Here is a 22838-nt window from a genome sequence, read left to right on the forward strand (position 1 = left end):
ATAACAGTCCCAAATACTGCAGATGCTTCATCTACATCCCCATATAAAGTAATCTCAGACCATGATCACCATATTATGTACTCCCTTTCATCATTTTTTCATTCTAGTTGATTGCAAAGTAGGGTAACATTAGGGCTAGATTAGACTTAACATTCATCATCTGACTGCGGCTGAGATTTCTGCAGCTGAATATATTTCTCTCAGTTTTCTTAGATTGCTACTAATAAAAACTAGGAATGAGGAATTCAATTTCTCACAGACTTCCCTTTCCATAATAACTGCACTGTCAGATGTGGAGTAATCTAGCAGCAGATCAGCACATGAAACAGATGGTAGTTTTCATCGTTACTTTCTAGTGAGATAGCAATGGCAGGCCACAAAGCTCAGAACTTCTCCTGTTTACTGGAAAGCCTTGGATAAATGTCTCTGCCTCATAGTAGCTTTACATAGTGATAGCTATGTGTTTCTATCTCAAGTAATAAGTGTTGTGATGTCAGCCTATGTAAGTTTTGCAGCATGCCAACTTCATTAAGCTAAACTGCACATCTCTGTGCATTTCCCACACGATGCTTTCCTGTGAACAAGCAAATCTGGTTTAAAAATTAAAAATAAAAAAAAAAGCAGGAACTGCATGCATAATTGCTAAAATACTATCTTCTTCAAAAGCAAAAGCACACACCAAAAATGTCCCTATTGAGATGTTTGTGATTTTCTGCTGTCAGCATTGTGTCATTTTTGAAGTGCAGATAGGCTCTGATCAGCAGATTTATAGATTATTTTAGAGGGAAACAGTAACACTTTCTGTGTGTGGGCAACAATCCATAGTAATTAGTGTGCAATGTGCAGTAGCACCAAAAGTTGCTGCATCTTATTTCCATTGTGTAAGGCCATTCCAAACCATCTTCACCAGTAAGGTATTCCTCAAATATTTTAAGTATAGAAGTATCACAATTGATCCCATGTCAGCTCTACCATATCAGAGAAAATGTGGCTTAAAGGTGAAGTATATTTGCATTATACTAGTCAAGGACTCTCTGATTCGCCCTTGGAATGCACTGGCATTTACCAGGACACCTGGTAAAGAAAAGTGCACATTTTACTTTTGATGAAGCACTCAAGCTATCACATTGTCCTGTAGTTAAACAAAATTAATAACAGCACTTAGAAATATTGCTGAAATATTCTCAGTCATCACAACACCACCAGGTATTCATCACCCAGACAGTCAGCCTGCATACCTCTTTATTCCACTCCTCCCTGTGATGCTGTATTACTAAGCATGAGCATGTGCATACCCAAGGCTGGATGTCCTGCCAACTGCCTCTAGCTGTGCTCACGAATGTGTTTGTGCAATTTTTGAGCACAGTACTCACTTCAGGCACTTGCATGCACTTCCTACAATGTGTTTTGTTCACAATCCGATATCAGTAAATGACAAAAAGTTCAGTAAGTCCAATTTCAGGTGAATTTAACAAATGTACTACTGGGGTTTCACAACAACCTCTGATAGGATGTTCCTACATTTGTAATCCTACTAGGAAGACTCTCTAGCTTGTGCGTAACATAAGAAATTTTGAGACTTCTGCCTGCACAGCATTCTGTGTTTTCTCCAAAGTGTACCATCTTCAGTGTGAATGCTTTTGTGTTCTGTTGTTTGTTAAACATGCTAACGTTCTAGTGGAGTTCCTCAGTTTGTATTCCAAATACATCTTACCAAAGGGGTGGCACAATTCCATAGAGAATTGCTCTTCTAGGAAAAACCGGTGCCTTCGTTAGTGAACTCTAACTTTGCTAATACAGATATTTACGTAAAATTCGTTTTTTAATCTTTGCTTTTCATATGATGGAGAGCAATCACTTTAAGTGTCTGAACTGTCAGAGCTTGTCTACCAGGGAAATTACTAAGATGTGAAGTGGAGAAGCAACAGAACATCTCAAAATGCAAAATAAATAAAAACTAAATTGCTGAGTATTCACAGGGTTAAAATAGCAGCTTCTCAGATTAGAAAAGTACTGCACATCACTGGGTATTTACTAAAGTATGTATGCTAATTACACTGTTCATCTATTTCAGATTTTTGTTGAACTGTAATTGAAAAGTCAGATTTTTCTAAGCTTTTAAACCACAAGTAATCTTTAAGGAGAGAAGGAATACCCTGATACTAGAACACAGTCGATCTCTGGGGGTGTTTCAGGGTTTGTGCTTTCTTTATTTTGCCTTAGAATTTCCGTGTAGTCTTATGTAAGCCATCCAATGTGCTGTGGCACAGCTTCCCCTGTGGCTGAAGTATGATTAAAAATGCTGACCTATTAAACCACAGCACTCTGAAGCATCAGATAAAGAGCAAGCACTAAACACTCATACAGTTGAAAGATATGAAAAAGCAAATACAAACATGTTTATGTATTCCAAAGGCAAAATTTTCTTTGAATTTGCCTGAAAATGTCTATCTGACATTACTGCAGAAACGAGCCTAGAATTTGAGGATTATAACTGAAAATTACCCCCCCTCTAATGTTGTTATATAGGTAGCTCAAAGATGAGGAACGTCACCTATTAAATTATATTCAATTGTTGATACTGATGACCACCAATCATACCCTACAATGAATTGTAATTATTTTCCTAAACACTCAAGTAGGAAAACAAAAGTCATTGTGATTTGGGAAAGAACGCATAGCAAAAAAAACCAAGCTGCTGATCAATATCAAGAGTACCTTTTTGATTAAATATACATGCATGGATCCTCACCCTTGTAAATGTAAAGTTACATTTCTTCCCTGCATTTTCTCTTTTCCTATGTTCAGAAAACCTGTATCGAAGATACAGGAGCTACTCTCCCTGTACATCAGAATGTGTTGCGCTGAGCTTGAATTACCTATGTCTTAATGGCTTTTAGATACAGAAACACTGAAATACAGTGGATCCCTTTCCTTCATACCGTGTCAACAGAAGCAGCATGGATAGTCTTCAAGCCATCTTTTCCAGTGCAAGCTGTCCACTTTCATGCTGCATTAATGGGAAAATGGAAACATCTTCCAAGGGAATCACAAAAGTAATTAATAAAAATGCCATAGGTAAAATATATACACAAATTAAAAATAATAATAATAACATAAGAACTGATTCCTCATGCATCTTTGTTTCGATGTGCTTTGTAAATACTACTGGCCTGATACGGTAATTCTATTCTAACACAACCTGCACTATCTCACAGAAAGTCATTGCACAGTGGCACTGTTTGATTTCCAACATTATGATCTTTTCACTACTGCAACCAAATGTTTTACTCTAATTGGCAATTGGATTTTTATATTCATTAAATAATCCTGTGTTGTAACAGGTGTTTCCATATTTGGTTTTCCATAGTGCAGTATATCATTGCATATAATTCCAAGTGTGCTAATTTAACAGAAAACCCAAGACATATTTTATTAAAAAAAAATATATAGCATTACTTCTCTCTTTGCAGTTGGATCAAGAAGCTAGTGCTGTTCTAAAAGAACTTCAAGCAAAACTTAGCAACGTATTGGATGAACTCAGTGTAACGTATGCCACAAGGTAATCACTTACTTTACTTCAAATCTTAGAGACATATTTCTGTTCATAAGCCTGCCTCATTGCCTGTCTTGACGGCTGTTTGTACTTCCTGAGATACAGTTCATTCCTATCCTGATCAAGTAGTGTGCATTTGTGTGCGTGTGTGAGACACTGACACATGCAGCGGTAACCTCTCTGCAAGGAAAAGTGAAAACGGTCTGTGGGTATAAATGTGTTACAGAAGTGAGGGTCTGAAATTTGGTTCTGCATTTTAGAAAACAGAAAGTGCTGGTCTGTGCTTGCGTGATGCTATGTTAAACTTTTCTCTCTGGCCATGTTCATGTTACCCCAAAACTGAAAACTTTTTCTACATGGTCTGTGAAAACCAGAGATATCTGCCTGTGCTGAGCCTGCTTCAAATGGTCAGTGTAATTGGACAGACCCATGGCTCTGCAAGAACTAATTCTCAAAATCTTTGATTACTCAGTGTGAACTCTTGAATGTGTGGTCCTGCGTCAGTAGTGCGCCTCTGCTATGAGAAACTGCAAGTTATTTTTGCTTCAAATTAGAAAAGAATTTAACAGAGAGTGATTACTGCTGTAATCTAAAAAAAAAATGTCTGTTTCTATTGGAGGGACTGGTCCCAAGTATTTACATGAGCAGCTTCAATAGCAGGTTTATAGTTCATCATTGCCATTTATCTTTTCCTGTTTAAATGCTCAGTATATTTATGGCCTCTGTTTTGCAGTTCTGTTCACAAACTAATTCTAAAACAAATTACTACATGTGCAAAGGCCTTATTCAGCCTCTGAACTGCTGATTCTGAGTAACTGTTGTTCTGCAGTGTTTAAATGTATTGACTGAAGCCTGCATCACATCAGTGATACTAGAATATAACCCAGATTTGTCTACTACATTAATTAGGAAACTGAATGATTTGCACATAAGCTGAAATGACCCAAACTTGAGGAGCAACAACTTGTTCACACACACCTTCAAGTAGAAAAGATTATTTCAAAAGGTGTTTGTATCAACTTCTAAATGTTGTTGGTTTTTTTTTTTTTTTTTGTTAAAAGATGATTTTAAACAGTTTAAATGTTTCAGCTGTGCCAACTTGCTGCAAAGAAGTAAAGTTTCTGGTAGTACCGACTGTGTGAAACCTAGGAAAATGTCCAAGTGAGCCAAGTAGGGCAAAATCAACAGAAGTTTTCTACTTGTCCTCAAGAAAAATATCAAAGCTTGTTTCATATTAGCCATTAAAAAAAAAAATAAAAAAAAAAAAAAAGAATTCTGGTCTCCTTTTCCTACCATGCTTTCACACACACACACAAAAAAAACCTGGAGTTGTTGCCAGCTTGTAGTCTACCGTATCCTAAATTGCAGATTCTAATACATCTATTGCTTCCAGAAAATAACTACTTAACATCACCACATGAAAAGCGCAATGACAGAACTGAAACAAGAGAAATAAATCAAAACAATAGTTGCATTAATTACATAATGCACAGGAGGTGGAGTTTTCAGACTGTAGCACCTGAAGTATGTTGTGTTTGGGAAAATATTCATTTTCACTGTAGAAAGAAGATTCTTGTTGAAGAACCTGATGCAAAAAGGTAACTCAAAGAACAGTAGGAGTTGGAAGGAATCTTTGGAGATCACCCAGTCCAACCTCCCTGCTAACGTAGGTTCCTTAGAGTAGTTTACTGTCTTGTCTTCTCTCCCAGAATTCTTCCATTCTCTTTTTTTTTTATTGCCTTTCTCCTATAGTTTCCAATCTATTATAGAAGACTGCATAAGACAAATGAGCTCTGAACTCAGTCAAATGAGAGGAAATGGGACTGCAGCAGCCAATAAGAACAGCGCAGCCATTGATGCAGAGATTGTACTTCGGCCTCTCATGGATTTCCTGGACAAAACGTAAGTGTGACACATTAATGTGTGTGTGGCATGTTAGAAATATCACACTAGTCGAGGATATATACTTGACCATACCCTGAAGCATGAATAATACTAGAAACTGTTTGCAGTATTTTTAATATTTGTAGTTCACATGTGGATAGGATGCTATACTTATCGTGTTTATTTACACTAAGAAACTTTCCCATAAATAATATATATATGCCTATTTCTAGTCGTGTTCTGAGGCAGTGTAACAGAGCTAGTGTCTGCTCTGTGCTCCATAAGCAGTTGTATAAAGAAAATTGTGCTGCAAATAGTATATTCTCTATCTTGAAATGTCTTAGCATGTTGACTAGGCTGGCACCCAGGGTCTCCTGCTTATTTGTAAGTACTTCCACAATGTTAAAAGCTTAGCCATTATTGAAAGATTTACAGAATAGCTTGATTTTTATACTTTTATTTTTCACTTATTAAAGAACTAGATTTTCAAATAGTGCCACAAATTCACACTGACCCTGAGAGTAAGCATGTCTCTTTTCCTCACCATCCAGTAGTGACAGGATCAGCTGTTCAGAAAGGCACGTGCCTGAGCTGTCTGTAAGCACCCTGCTGTCCTTGGTCATAACAGACACAAACTGGAGCATAGAAAGTTCCATATGAACAAGAGGAAAAACTTCTTTACTGAGAGGTTTACAGAGCATTGGAAGAGGCTGCTCAGAGAGGTGATGGATTCTCCTTCTCTGGAGACATTTAAAACCTACCTGGATGCTTTCGTGTGTAACCTGCCCTAGGGAACCTGCTTTAGCAGAGGGCTTGGACTGGTGGATCTTCACAAGTCCCTTCCAACCCCTAAAATTCCGTGATTCTACATATTACTAGCATTTGTGAAACAGCAGTGGCCTAGAGACCAAGCAACATGACACTGATCCTGAGCTTCATATCCTGAGTTGCATAAGTACACGTGAACCTTTAAGCATAGCAGTTAGTTAGTTACCCTTTTAACACTCAGGTTCTTTATGTATATTTCTCCAAGGCAGAAATTTTCAAAGTGAAGGTGGAAAAAGGTGTGCTTAGGAGTGAGTATCATTCTTGCTTAAAGTAAAGTAGAACAAGAAGCATAACCAGGAGGAACTGGTTGGATAGAATTGGTGTTAAAGTTGGAGCTGTGCTGAGAAGATTTGAGGAAGGTTCCGAGCAAAGAACGGGCGCAAGGAAGCCAGTGGCTTCCAGAAGTCATTATGTGAGATAAAAAGCCCTTGTTTGTAGCATGCCTGCTAAGTCTATCCTGTTAAGTCCTTGTCTGGAGAGACTGAGGCAGCAGAACAGGTTCAGTATTCCTGCCAGCCTCTGGGGTCTGCTTCTTCTCAGGCTCTGCACTCTCACATCCCTGAACATTTTTTTTGCTCTGACCAGCTCTGCATGATCTCTGCCCTGTTAAAAGAACATATGTACAGCAGCAAGGAGTGTTTTTTTGTTTTCTGCGCTGGAAGGTAGTTTGTTTCCATTATTTGTAGAGCTCTATGCTCAAGACAGCGACTGGGATTCCAAAATACTTCTCTGGGTTACTAGTAAGAGCTGAATCAAACACTGATTTAAGAATACATTTAGAACTGGCTTTTCTCTCTCTGTTAAGTAGAGAGAGGTTAAGGTTACCACTTAACAGTTACTAAAAATGGGACAGATGGGGTTGCTGTCTTGTAGTCATGACTGGAAATCACTGCTCCCAATTGTAATATGCATAGCCAAAATATCAAGTGGACCACAAAGGGTGGGGGAGGGAATTAAAAGAGATATAGATTTGTATTTCAGGGTTTCTATCTTCTAGGCTTCATTTTTGAGGGCTTTACAAGTTATGTGAGTTTTATGTGAATTTCATTGCCAAAAGGCAATGGGCAAGGACTTATTTAAAGTGTTTATGATAAGAGTTGACTATTGCTGTAAAAAAAATTGCTGTTTAAAAAAAATTATTGCTGTTGAGGACAGCACACAATTTCCTGACTTGGCAAAAAAAAATTGTAGCTTATAAATTTATATGTTAGCCTTTTACTTTTGGCAGTCTACCCAGCTCTACAAGCTAATTTAGTCGAGGGTTATGTGCTAGTAGAGGGCTATATATACAATAAGATTATAAACATTTATTAACATGATTTAGTTTTTAGTAATTTCGTAATTCTTTTAATTACATACTTGCTAGTGATTTGATGATTTGATATATCTAATGACTTTACAGTAATTCTTTTTAATGTGAATAGATCAGAAATTGTTCTGTGAAAATTCACCCATGTTTGCAATGTATAGTTTTCAAATGTTTTCTTACGCCTATGAACTGCTGCACTTTATTCGTGAAAATACACACGATGGTATCATCATATATGATAGCTTCAGACCATATTCTTAAAGAGACAAATGTACTCAAAGATGCAAAGCCTCTAAAAACTTAGCTTGACCATCTAAGTAATAGACAGTATGATTGCACAGGTATGCTGAGATGTAGAAATTAATGCTGCCAAGTGGTAGCCCTGGATTTGTATCAGAACCCAACATCTTGTCCTATGTCAAATTGTATACACAGAACAACCTTTCTTTTGTACTTTAGGGCTCAAAACACAAAGCTATGGACTTAAGAGGTGTTAAATCATTTCAAATCTCACACGTCATTGGACATGTGCATTTTCAGTCAATACATACTGGTAATATATTAAGCAATAAAAAGGGTAGTCTGGATTTACACGAATCCAGAAAACCTTCTATTAACCAAAAGTATTTATTTATAAAAGTATGAAATAACTAAACTATTGAGAAACAATTCTTGGTACAGAAATACTTAACCACAACGGCCATTAATCTGAAGATATAGTGCCACAGCACCTCTGAAGTCTTAATGCTGGTTTTGGAGACCTGTTCATGTTTTCTTTTCTTCCAGTTTAAGTCTCTCTGCAAAAATCTGTGAGAAGACAGTCCTGAAAAGGGTTCTAAAAGAGCTATGGAAGATAGTCTTGAACAGAATAGAAAAACAAATTGTACTTCCACCGCTGACAGACCAAACTGTAAGTGTATACAGTATATAAAGGGTTCCAATAAATCAGTATGAAATCTAATTGCTGAAGGGTGAGTGGGGAATTTAACATGGTATGGGAAGATTGTGCTAAGGTAGAAGTTAAATATAAGCTTTTAGTAATTTTAGAGTAAAGCTGATTCCACCAGCCCAGCCAGGCCTCTGTTTATTAACAAATTCAGCAGTTATTACATGTGCACAATCAGAAACAGGCTGTCTTTCACTGGCTACGTCAATTTTTTATTTCAGATATTTTGAATTCACTTTTCTAAAATTTCAGTGCAAAACTTTTTTACTTCTGTATAAGTAGTGCTTAAATGTGGAAACATTTTCAAACAGGAGTTTTGCTATTGTTTGTTTGCTTTATGCAACACCAGTTGTTACATAATGAATCACAGAACAGTATGGTTCAGCGTTGAGGAGTTTTTTTGCTGCTCTTCTTAATCGGTTGCCAAGAATGCAGAATTACCAATCTAAGGCTGAGTAAGCCCACTGGGGTAACAGGATGTATCAGTTAGTTAGGATTATAAAACAACATTTTTGGACAGATATCCCTTGAACAGCTTGAAAATTGACCTCTATTTAAAAATTAATTATTTGTCCACTAACTACAGCAAAAAGAACCTCTCACTGCCACCTGAACTCACATTTCTGTTTATCTTTTGCTATTTGTGAGCACTGCTGTTGTCTTTACTGATGTTAAGAATCACACCAAGCAGTAACTTGTGATGCTAGTTACATCCCATTTCAGAACAGCTTGTTTAGCAAACTGATACTTTATTAAGCTGTGGGTGGACATCTGGAACACAGAACAGAGGAGGAGTAGTGCAGAAGCAGACTGGCAAAGGCAGAGACTGTTCCATTTGTTTTGCTACTTCTAGATACAAGTGAGTACACAGTTAAAATCAGTGAAAGGTAGGATACTGTAAAAGAGATTTTCCTTTTTGCAGACTTGAGCATTACTCTCTCTCTGAAGGTGAAAGGCATTCAGAAACTAGAGTTTATTTTTTAATTCTCTCATTTACCTTACTATTCTCCCTACTAATAAATAATGAAGAATTGAGGTGTAGCTCTATAGCTGTAATCCTATATTGCATATGTACAGTGAAACAAGATCTGGAAACAGAAACCTTTAGGAACAGAAAATGAAAAATTGCTTTATATTACACCATGTAATTTGTACTGGAAACCAGACATCCAGAGCTATGTCCTGTTCAGCTGCCAAGTAACCACAATATTTATTATGTTTCCTGGAGTACCTGTGATAAAATTGTGATCATAAAATTGTAGTAGGACACTGTTTATTTCATGCAAAGAGTTAGTGACTAACAAGAGTTAGTTTGGTATCACGCCAGCATTTGGCTTTGTAATAATACAGGTTTAAATTCACAACAGTACAGTACCCTTAAAAAAGTAGCTTTGGCATGATGCTAGATCATTATCTTATGTGTTTCACAATAAGGATTTCACTTTAATTCTGAGTTAAGCTTTTGCAGGTTCTTCAGTTTGTTTCCTTCCATTGCGATTATCTACATTAGCATAGCACTTACTTATGGACATATTGACACTGACACACTGCATAAAATAATCCCAGCTTTAGTTTCAAAATATTAGACAAAACTAGATAGCAGACAGAAGCAGAAGAAATTGCTATCAGAAAGTCACTATTTGTATCAAGTATCGTGCTGAAGAGATTCAGCTACTTCTTATCAAAATTATAAATATGTCTTCTGTGTAATTTAAGTTTTCATTTAGCTTTGCAAAACAGTGATTTTGGCTAACATCCTAGCAGAAAACAAGATCTGTGGACATACAAAGCAACTAAACTGCACTGATTCTGGTTCCTGAACTTTCAATGTGATTGCAGGGGCCCCAGATGATATTCAGTGCAGCCAAAGATCTTGGACAACTCTCAAAACTCAAGGTAATGTAGCCAAATGAAGCAGTGAATGGCTTGCTCTAACAGAAAACCAGATGAAATATTGGTGACTGTGAGGCCAAAATTCTTACTCTTATTTACTGTAGTAAACTTGAATGTTGCAGTAGCTGTTCATAGACTACTAATGATTTTACAGTCTTATCCAAATAGATTAAGAATAAATGATGATATGCTTATGTGATAAAGTGATGATCACTAACTGGGTCAAGATGATACAACTCCCATGCTGCACGACTTGGCCTTGTATGCATTAAATATCACAGAATAACAAATTGAGATTTCTATGTTCCCTGCTGGAACAGTTCCCTTCTAGAACTTCTGGAAGCAGTTTTAAGAAAAGATATGAGTACTTGTATATTTGTTCTGCATATTACTGAAAATAGGCCTTGAAAAAGGACCTACTTATGCCTCTGCAATAAACTCATTGGCACCACATCACTGAAGTCCATATTGTCATGTCACAGAGACCTTAGATGTGTGATACTAATGTCAGTTGTTTACTAATCAGTTTTCCCAACTTCACTTCAGATAAAGTTCACAGGCATGTAGTTTCTTTATGACTATTTAACCGGTTTTGTAGTAAGAACCCTTTTGAATATGGGGCATTAACCAACATTAGTTAACATGTCAAGTTTCTTAATACGATGAATTGTTTCAGTAACATCAAATATAATTTTTTGAACTTGAAACCTATTCACCTGTCTCACAGAACACAAAAATATTCCAGTAATTAAAGAAAGTGATACAGGTATTGAGTATTGAGAATTGGATCTTTTTCCCTACAGTCTAAGTTTTCAAGGAACTGCACAATTGTTTTAGGTTATAATTTGTTCTAAAATAATCCTGAAGTTGAATTAATCCCTGTTAAACATGGAAGTTCTGCTTTTCCAAAGTTAGACAGGCCACAATGCTGTCTCTCTTTCATAATGAGCTACGTTCTTAACTCCTTTTGCAGGACCATGTGATTCGAGATGATGCCAAAAGCCTGACACTGAGGCAGTGCGCAATAATGGAAGTAGCACTAGCTACTATAAAGGTACAGCTTTACATGTTTTTCCATTCAGTGTTGGAATGAACAAGTATGTAATTACATAACAGTAGATTCCAATGTAAAATGGTCCCCTAGAACCGTGAAGATTACTGTAATATAGCAAGAGCCATTTGATCCTAAGCTCTTCATAGTGACTTGAAAGCAAATGTCAAGTAGTCTGATTGCGGATAAAGCTACAAAAATTATTCAACCCAAAATTAATTCACTGAGCAACTTACAAATATAATCTATTATATTTTAACTGTATTGCTGTTTAGGAGAGAGTAAAATAAAATGATAATCTTTTACCTTAAGTATAACATATTATCATTTTGTAAAAAAAAAAAAAAAAAAATCTTAGCAAATAGGTCACACAAAAATGAAACTCTTTCTGGCCTCGATTATCTCTTCTATCTTATTATCTGAACTTAGAGATGATTTTCATTCATTATATCATTCTAGTCTAGTTTCCATTTTGCAGGTTTTTTTTTTTTTTTTTTTTTTTTTTTTTTTTTTGCAAGAACTGTGTGTAGGAAATTTACAAAGTAAAAATACCATTCAATGTGACTTAACATTTGTCAAGTTTTGACTGAGACTGCAGCATTGATTTCCATATTGGTGACATTGTACTTGTGTTTGCACACTTCACTTGTCAGTGTGACTGACTTTTAAGAACATATTCCTTACTTGTGATGTAAACTGTGCCTTAGTTTTAGATATTTTTTTAGATAGAAAAAAGTTAAAAACTAATTCCATACTCTACAACCTAAAAGAACCTTACACATGTAATTTTTCCCAGAAATCTTAAATTTTTACTTTCGGAAAGAAAAACAATTGTAGAAATGATAATAGTTCATTGCAACAATCACAAATCTAACTGGCTCTGCCAATGTTATTTTTAAAGGCAAGTTGAAATTTTACTTTTTTTTTTTTTTTTTTTAATACTTTTTAGCAATACTTCCATGCTGGAGGAAGTGGGCTGAAAAAGAACTTCCTGGAAAAGAGCCCAGACCTACACTCTCTGAAATATGCTCTTAGTCTTTACACGCAAACTACTGATGCCTTGATAAAGAAATTCATAGACACGCAGAAGTCTCAAAGTAAGTAATCTTTAAGAAAAATGCAGATCTATCAAACTTTAGCAACCAGTCATTTAGAACATTTCATCACAGTCTCCGAACACCAGTATTTTAGAATTTATTGCCACAAATCTGCCCATGTGATGTTATCCTACATCAATCACTGATTTCAAACAGTGGAGGTTTGATTACCATCTGTAGCTATCATCACATGATCAATTAAGCAAAGACTGTCACTTGTGACTGGATCCCATAGCTCTACATGACCACTGCATATCAAGGTTATTTACAGAAGCACTCTATAATGCAAGCAGGGTTACAAAGGACATAGAGTGAATGTTATAATTCCATAAACAGAACAAATTCAAAGAGTATATTAGTATCTTGCAGAACTGATTGCTATTAATTACTTACCTCAGGTAATTGCAAAAAAGCATGGCATATCCCTTAAGGTTTCCTTTTTGAATTAAGAACAAGGGACTGTAAGTAAGTAATGAGGCCTTACTGTAGTACAATGATTCTGTATTACAGAACCCTCACTTCTCCCTCTAGAAGGCCATCTATGGCTTCCAAAAGAATAGAAGGTTTCAGGAGGCTAACAGTACAGCATTATCCTGCCTAATTGTGTGCATGCACATTTCAGAATATAGACTTAAAACCATTCTGCTGAGAACATCACATCATTTTCCATGCCTGCTTATCAAAAGTCAGTTCTGGCCCCCTCCTAAAAGCCAGCAAATGTGAAAGGATGTTGTATCAAGTTAACTGTGAAATCTGATTGTCATCAGCGTAGAAGCTCCTGTTTTCTGCTCTGGAAATTTGGTGTAGTGCATCCTAAAAACCTGAAACATACACATACCATTCATTAATGGTGTATTTGCAGAAGAGGACTTAAATTTCAATAAGAGGAGAAGTGTTTAGGTTGTTCTTTTAGGCAAAGATACTTTCTGTCAAAAAGAAGCAATTATTTACCTTTTTCGGTATTGGTATAGGTTAGTGTTTTCATACCTCTACAGTACATACAGGAACTGGTTTTATATGGAAAACATGGATATCATATCACATGGATAATATGGATAACATATTCCAAACCAAACAGTTGTTATTTCATTTTAGGAAGTGTAAAGTTTTGCAATTTTTAAATGCAATGGACATCTTTTAAAACAGACTGCCATTTAGCAACTTCGACAAATAATGCAGTTTGATCATACAGACATATCTACCCTGCTCCTGCTCATTAGAACTGTAGAAGTTTTAATTGCATAGCTAAGCTAGAAATTGATTGCTTTCACCTCCGACACACGTTATGTCACATTATAAAAAGCAAGAAACACTTACTTTGCAGCTGGCCTCAAAGATTAATTATAAAGAATGAGTTTCTGGACAACTCCCATATTAGACTGAGGATCTTTGTTAATAATTCATATAAAGTTGTACAGCTATTTTCTCAGTTATAAGGAGTAGACATTTTTCCCCCTTTCAGAAATGATTAACAATATGGATTTAGGCTGAACATTATTAATCACTGATATGTTTTGCTTTTTCTCTTGTATTTTCATTGTAACAAAAGGAAATTATCCAGGTTGTAGCCATAAGCTACATAAGCTAAGATATCCTTTATGATCTCTGAATGGCAAACATAAATTTTCTGATTTTCATCCCGGTTTCTCTCTCAGGTCTGTGTTCATTTCTGTACAGGTCTATATTTGCACACCAGTGTTATTAAAGATATAGCCACTGGGAATGAAAGCTAAGGAAAAGCAACTCAAAGCTTTTCATCATCTTTTAACATTTCATTAAAAGAACTAACAAATGTATCTATAACAACTTCCAGTCTCACAACTGTAGCTGTACCATTACCATGCAGTTACAATGAATGAGCCTTTGTGCAAATTAGAAACTGAAGTTGTACATAAAATTAAAATGCTAGAGAGAAGAAGTTCAGCTGGTTCATCAAAATTTTCATGCAGAAGTTCCATGGTAACAGTGCAAGAGTGGACTTGCAATTTACCTCTAATAACTCATGCACATACCTGAGGTGAAAGACATATTCTACCATCTATTCATTTGCATACTATCAATCTACCTATTAAATATATTAACACATTGCAATATGTGATGCAAGGGATACATTTTAATCTAATCAATGAAGCTAAAATCTAGTTATCTACTAACATTCACGTATTCACTGATATAGCCAGTGATTCTTTCCTGAAGCATTGCTTGCAGTCAGATCCTGCTATATGCCACCCAGAATTAGATGGCTAGAGAAAATTGATGATAAGAACTCTGCTGTCATATCAATATACAAGAGTCAACTATTTTTCTAGTCCCTGCTGAACCAGCCTTTACAAGCTCCAGCACCATCGCCAAAATGTTAAGTGTTGCCTTCTCTCTTTACATACAGCTGTGTTTCAATTTAACTTAAATATGACCTCTGTTCAAGGAAACACACTCACTGGTCATCTACCAACTACAAAATAAAAATACATAAGTAGCTCCAGAAATAGCAAGTGTTACACTATGACAACTCATCCTGGAGAGACATCCATTACAATGAAAATAACACCTCTACCCACAATAGTTATACTAGAAATGCACAACTGTCACGTGAGAATAGCTGTTTGAGAAGTGTTTCTTCTTTAAAAATCCAAGACTGCTTTTAGATCTGATTTCAATACAGTAATAAAGCATTTTCAAAATAACATCCAGCCACTCACTAATTTATGTACACTGATCACACTCGCTGTGCCCTCTCAGTATTTACTGTACACTATCACTAAACTATAAGTGAATAAAAATCAGGCTTACCTTTTAACCACAGGTAATTTTTTCTCCACTTGCCATGATGAAGTTGCATGATTCTCAGGAAAAAAAAGGAAAAAAAAAAAAGCATTAAATCAGTACAAGAAGCAGAAATTAGACTTTTAATTAGACTTATGTTAAATTTGTATGCTCTGGCACCTGATATTATCTTCTGGTATATGCAGGGTTATTAAATTCAATAGGAACATTCAAATACACCAACCAATAAGCATGCTTTTGCACCAATTCTGAACAAGAATCTATAGTTTTGATTCCAACTCTTTGTGTCTACACATTCCTAAAGAGCTTCCTGGAAACAAGGTTCCTATGGGCAATACTAACAAAAACATTCCTAATTTGCAGAATAACCACTCAGTGATATTTGTAGTTATTCACGTGTTTTCCATGTACTTCACTAAGTACTTAAAAGCTAAACTCTTTCCTTATTGCTGTCTCCAAATATGCCACAAGACTAGATTGTTACTAATCCATGCTTTAAAAGCAAACTATCAAGAAAGTGAGACAAATAAATTAACTCCCACAATCTTAATCTGATGGATTTTCCTTTTCAAAGTGCTTCTATAGCCCCAAGAGCATACTCAAAACAATGAGACAATTCTGAGCACAAAGCAGCAGCAGCTTTTTGAATAGCTAATGATATCTCAGTGTGTGTGTGTGTATATATATATATATATATATATATATATATATATTCACTATTTTATGGGATTATTGAGATAAATATCATAAATTCAGTCCTCACTCAATGTTGTGAAAACAAGTCTATAACTACACCATGAAAATGGAAAATGAAAATGTTTTCTGAAGCAACTTTATTTGTTAGAAGTACAAATACCAAGATCAGCATACTGGCATATCTTAAATTCTGTCACATGCTACCTTATGAAACATCTGTCTTTCTGCATGGCACAGGAGGAGAGAGAGATTTCTCTAACTACATCTATGCTGCTATCTCACACCTGCCACATGCTTTCACATGTTTGGAAATTAAATACTACTGAGATTCAGATTATTATGAATTTTAGCATTGGTATTAATAAGATAAGGAGGGAGATAATTACTTACATTTGCCCCATAGTATAAACAATTTTTTTTTTTTTTTTTAAGGAATTCTATTTCCAGAAAAATGAACAAAACCTGCCAGCATCTAAACTACTTCAATCTCAACTCCCAAACACAAGACTAATAGAGCAGTATTCTCTTTTGCAAATAAATTATTGGTTGGTAGAAACACTTCTACAGTTTAACATGCAACAAAATAGAAACTGCTAAAGAAATTGTTACACTTTTCTGAAACTCAGGTGCAATATCAGGTAACTGCAGCACGAGACACCCTGTTGTTGTAAGCACGTTCTCCTGATACTAGGAGTTAGCACTGCCAAAAGCCATTTTCTGAAGCAGGTAGCATTCAGGCTCTCTGTTAAAAAGATAAAAGAACGTCTATACAGAACTAACAGACTTTGAAGACCTGATATTAGTTTAGTGAAGAAATGTGCCTTTCAAGTCCTGAGTGATAGTATCTTACACACCATATGATCATTGATACCTCCACTACGAGCATATGAACATAGCCAAGTGTGCATCTTCAGGGTGTAGTCTTGTACTGATGCTGAGGTTCAGAGCTCTGATTCTGCTTCCATTGGACTTTGATCTCCTGGGGATTATCATCTTTGGATTGGACACCTTAATATATTTCCCCCCTCTCACCCTTCCTGATTCTTATAAACTCAGCTATAGGGTAACATTTCTTTATCAATTCAGACTAAAACTCAGATATATGTATTTTACTTTTTTTTAATCACCTTTTGCCACCAAACATAATCAAATGTGCATAATAGACCTGTGCCAAGCATTAATCAGTTCTAGAACTGCAGTACACTGTCCAGCCTGAACTGCAAAACCCTTTTCAGATGCGAGACTTGGAGTTCAGTGCTGTATGACTAAAACCCACCATAGTGGCTGATAGCTATGTGGGGGTCAGTAAGTCAGCACAGAATAGCATGAAGAAAAGCCCTGAGGTTTCCATGAAATAAAAAGACATATATATATATACACACACACACACACACACACACACACACACACACGAGATAGCTTAACATTACTATACATTAGCTATCTTAATTTTATAAACTACATAACAAGACCTCACCTCAAATATTCTGGTGTCCTGAATTTGATCCTGTTTCTTACCAGTAATTTCTCCGAAGTTACTTTGGAGTTACTTTGCCAGTGTTGTAGGTGCCAGCATCTACAACAGGTACATATCAGAAATACCCATTGTACTATAATTTTTATACATATACAGCAGGTTCACTTTATAAGCCCCAAAAGGGAATGCTAGCATTATTGCAAAGGTTCCGTAAAGATGAAAGAACTGCAATATGATTTTTAGCTTGACTTTAAAGAGTTTGTACTGCTTAAGGAGAAAAATCAATACTCATTTAGTAACACAGAGCTCATACTACATTCCCCACTTGAGTGTTTAAATGGCTGCAGAAAAGGTATTCTTTCACATCAGTTGATTTGTATTGAATTTCTTTGTTCTCATGATAAACAACTGAAAGCTGAAAGAGGAAGAAGCATCCGAAGATGTGAAATGATTATGTGTAGAAAGGAAAATATTTATCTAATTAGAATGAACAACTATAACTCCTCTTGCAAAGCCACCAACACTGGGAAGGAAATTACTTGCTCAAAAATAAAGAGAAATTATTTCCAATTACCAAGCAACTGTGCTCCTCTGCAGAACCTGTTATCTTTAAACATATGGAATCAAGTTCAAATACTAATTCAACAATTAACACAGACAGTAGTAAACTTAATACAAACTGAAATAGCTTAGACAAGCAGTTAAGCATCATCACAAACTACAGTAAAGAAAAAAATAACTTAGCAGTTCTTATATGAGGAAAAAGAGGTTTGCCTGCCCCTTTCCATTTCAAAACTGCTGCATTATCAATTTTTGAAAATTGTTCTGGTATTTCATTATGAACTTTAATTCCTGTACAATTCCAGTTCTGCCATAACCTGCAATGGAATGCAATGCAATGGAATGCAATGGAATGCAATGGAATGCAATCCTTGCTTCATCCATTGTATTTTCAAATCGAGGCTTCAATCACATGCTAAACAAATTACATAAAAGAAAAAAAAAAAGTGCTTGAAAAGAGAACTTGAATCAAGATCAAAAAGATTAATTATTGCTTACTAAAAGGACTTAATATCACAAACTGTTTTGCTGCAACATCTGTTACAAACACTTATTACAGTTGGAAAGCTGCAGAATTTCAGACTAAGATCACAAAGAATAGATAGTAAATTACAACAGAAAAAAATAAGCACAATATTGAGGCTTATAGAATTACAACTAACAGAAGTACTGCAGTGTATCTTTATAGCAAAATAAATGCATTCAGAAACAAGAAAATTAATACTTTAAAAGTTCAAATAATGGAGCTGCTGGTAAAATGTAACTACTTCTACAAAGCATTTACCTGACAGCCTGTTGTGACAGAAAAATTCTTCAGGTGTTCTTTAAGTGAAATAAGTGCACCTTTCTAAATACGTAATTTATACATTACAATATTTCTTAAGTCTTCAAGAAAATGAAAAAAAGGATTCAAAAGGTATCAATGTTTTGTTAAGAATGTGTGACAAAGTCATCAGTTATACGTCATCATCTTAAAAAAGGATGTTTTAGAGTCATCAGTGGTCTGTAGAATACAAATGAAGACCTATAAAGAGGCTACACGCCTCTGTGCAGCACTGCTTGAGACACACAGATACATCTGGATGTTGCTAAATGAACTTCCCAGACAAAAGCTGGTTCATCCATGTTTTCTCATTGATCAAACTCACAGAGGGCTAAATAAAACACAGGGACATAACAGGGTTACATGATTTCCAGCCCTTCTCATCATGCATTCAGAAGGATGGCCTATATTAGGCAGAGATGAAGCAGCTGGTTCCAGCCTGGTGCTCAAACGACTACCTTACGCTTAAACCTATAATGGCATGCTTTGTATTATTTTCCTCAGAATTCTTCACCATGTGACATTACAAAATATCAAACAGGTAAGAACGTATTTAATAGCATGGCTTCAAACAGTTGGGACATGTACAAACACTGCAGAATCTTCTGTCAACCTTAATACCTTCACACAAAATAATCCTTAGGATAAATTATTTATGTCTTCTAGTCAAATACGACCTCCTAAATCCTTTCAATCCTTTCGTGGAAGCCTGGTTAAAGAATGGCTGCTTAAAGTCAGTCATCACATAAATAAGAATTCTCCCCATAAGTCATCAATTAGCAATAGTTTGTAAAAACAGCTTAAATTCAACCAAAGCATGTTTTCTAGTTAGCTGGTTATCATTACCAATTCATATGCGATGAAGAATGCAGCCCTGGACAGGGCTATAACAGTAAAATGTACATGTCCTTAAGTTACCTGAAAAGCCTTTCCCAGACTGTGCAACAACAGCTAAAAGCTTTCTGCCCTTCCTGCAACCATCAGCCCAGTAGCTACTCAGACCTCATAAAGTAGCGTTTGCTGCTCACAGCCAAGTGCTGTATGTGGTTTCATAGTCACAAACAGCACTGCTTCTTCAATCTCGCATTCAGTAGCATAGATGAAATCTTTCTCCTCTTTCATTTGTGCACTGAGAGCACAAGTATAACCGTTCTCTCACCAGTCCCATGCTTTCTTGCATTAGGAGTAAGCCATCTTCCTCCACAGTACACTAGGAGAAAAAACATGCTCACTGATTGCCCTCTTCCTCTCTATACATACAGAAAAAAATAATCTTTCAGCTTCCTACATCCAGAGAATTCATCTTTAATTTATTCTTTGCATTACATAAAAAATTTTGAAACAGGCACTCCAGATTTTCTTCCAAATTATTCAGCCTTCGAATTCCTTGAAAAATAAAACAATAGAATGACTATCCAAGCTGAATACATCATCTAAGAAATTAGGAGAACAACCTTAGGAAAATATAATGGCTGCTCCAGAAGTAATGTATCATTGCGTTCTTTGCATCTGTTGTAGTTCACATGGAAACAATCAGGAGGCATTATTTTTAGAGATCTACATGTACATAGTTTTTGGCATTAATCAGAAGAAGCCCAGTGTACGTCTAAATTAATTAATGTGTTGGTTTCACAGCTTATATAATTTCTGTAGCATCATGCTCTGAGGAACCCTGAAGATATGTCCAACTTTTTCCTTACACCTTATACAGTAAACGAGGTGAAAACCTTGGTACGGTATTTCATTAAATAGTGAGATTTATGCTGAACAGGCTTGTTAGGCAAATGGGGCAGGATAGGGTTACCACAGAGTAATGCTGCTAGTTCAGCTGTTATTATTGCCTGACTCCCAGTGCTTAGAGAGCTTTTCTGTCTCAGGTACTTAAAACATATCATGCATGATGATTAGCTTGTAGCTAGTTGTTTTTCTTTTAAACTAGATTTCTAATCCCCAGAGAGATAAAGACCTGAAAACCAGAGTAAAATAAATAAATACATGTGAACCATCATAAATTTAAGACCTTTTAGCATATTTTTTGAAGACTATTTCAGAGCCTAGCTTATTATCTTTAACTATTTTGAAGCCAAAGCACTACAAAATTCACAAATTCTTGTGACTAGACGGGAGGAGGAAAATGTCAGGAAGCCACAAAACTCCAGAAGTTTTTAAAAGAGCATCTAGGTTCAGAACTACAGACTGCCCACAGACAGAAGAAGGAGGCATTATAGGCAGAGGAGGACTTACCAAATAAAGTTAAAGCTGAAAAATCTCAGTAAGAAAGGACCACCTTTCATTTGGGATGCAAGATCAGGAAATCAGAGAGCCAGGATGCTCAAGTAGAGCAAGAAGTTATAGCTTGAATAATCCAAAGTTGAGTATAGATCCATTGAAGACAAGTAACAAACACCTGCATGGTAATGCAAAATGAGACAACTGTGAAATTTCAGATGAACAGAAGAGAAAAACAGTTTTTGTCAAATCCCAGCTTAATTTGGGCACAAAATACAGTCACAAGTATTTAGTACATGAGTTTCTGCTTTAGCTGCAGAAAACATAAGTGGGTCTCTTTCCTCCTTATGTTCTGTCAGATCTTCTCTACCAGAGTCCACAGGTTCCCATTTTTCCAAAGGTACCTGCTAAGGACTAGACTTAGTTGTCCACTGAGGAGCAACCTGGAGGAAGGGCACCTTACAGCCTTTTGTTGCAATGGAACGACTGCAGTCTAAATGAACATAGGTGATCGTTTTAAAACACACCAATGTGAGGATGTTGTCTTTTACTTCATTTATATTGGGAAGCAAATAAATTCTAAAGCACAGTTTAGAGCTGGAGCAGTAGCAGATAAGCAATCGTAATGTTTTCCAACATAAAATTGAATTATTTGTATATTTGTTAAGTCTCTAAAGAGTTAAAGTACAGTACTAAGGGAAGAAAACTGCAGTTGTCCTCTGCGGTACAGGGCTAGATTTTTTTTAGTGTTAAATCGATCTTAAGTGTAGGAGGAGGAAAGGACCTTTCTTTAGTGCAATCAGAATCATTAATTGCTGCTATGACAAAGGCTGGTAGCAAGGAGAAAATGCAAAACAGCAGGCAGATCTGAGACTTCAAAATGAAGTTTCAGAGTTCCTCAATATCAACAAAAACTGATATAAGCAAACAGTGAATGTTCTGGAATTGTAACTTTAGTTTGTTCAGGAGATCAGTGAGAGCAAACATGCAAAATGGACGTACTGGTAAACTAAAGGAAACAAAGCTCATATTCTGAATTCCATCAGAAGCTGCCTCTACTAGCTGAGATGTTCTGCTGCACAAATTTTATAGGGTCATTTAACGTCAGCTGCTTTCAATATAAAACTATGACATTTCACACAGATTTCTTTATAACCATATCAAACAGTATTGCACACAAGACTGATCCCAATATATATTTGCAGTATTGCTTAGAGCACTGCTGTGAATTATATACCACTAAGAAAAAGGAAGAAAAGGATCAATTAGAAGCTGTTTGCAAGGAAATACTTTGCACAGTTAAAAAAAAAAAAAAAAAAAAAAAAAGCTTTAAAAGCAAAGACTCATCTCTTAAATTCATAGATTTGATATTGGTAGCATCTAATGAGCCTTACTAACAGCATGCTCTCCATTATTAACAGCACCCATAGGTTGCTGCGCATCCAACCTAATGAAAATGCTAACCATTTTCTTCCAAAGCATTCCTGATTCCTGCACGTAGGGTTAAAGCTAAAGCTAAATCAATTAATTGACACTTGCTAATATTTTCAGTGATCCTCAGGATCACCTTGGCTCCCCTTCCACTGCACTCAGGGTAAATTGTTGTTAAACTTTGAATGGGAGAGTTTGGAAAGATCCATTATTTGCTCCCAGTACGTTCAGTTAATCCTACACATTCAATGTTCCTGTGCCTTATTAGATGTC

The 22838-nt window shown here is 35.9% G+C and overlaps 1 protein-coding gene across 2 annotated transcripts in view; it reads left to right on the plus strand.

Annotated features, from left to right (window-relative positions):
- UNC13C (unc-13 homolog C) overlaps nt 1-22838 on the plus strand; it is a 122419-nt gene that overhangs the window by 92611 nt on the left and 6970 nt on the right. For both annotated transcript variants that reach the window (XM_052671584.1, XM_052671585.1), the window contains 6 exons: nt 3474-3562; nt 5309-5458; nt 8364-8487; nt 10363-10419; nt 11390-11470; nt 12417-12564. In XM_052671584.1, the coding sequence (XP_052527544.1) occupies nt 3474-3562; nt 5309-5458; nt 8364-8487; nt 10363-10419; nt 11390-11470; nt 12417-12564 (649 nt within the window). The remainder of the gene's footprint in view (nt 1-3473; nt 3563-5308; nt 5459-8363; nt 8488-10362; nt 10420-11389; nt 11471-12416; nt 12565-22838) is intronic.

The sequence above is a fragment of the Tympanuchus pallidicinctus genome, unplaced genomic scaffold, assembly GCF_026119805.1.
Source record: "Tympanuchus pallidicinctus isolate F22 unplaced genomic scaffold, pur_lepc_1.0 scaffold12, whole genome shotgun sequence".
In the NCBI taxonomy this organism is placed as follows: Eukaryota; Metazoa; Chordata; class Aves; order Galliformes; family Phasianidae; genus Tympanuchus; species Tympanuchus pallidicinctus.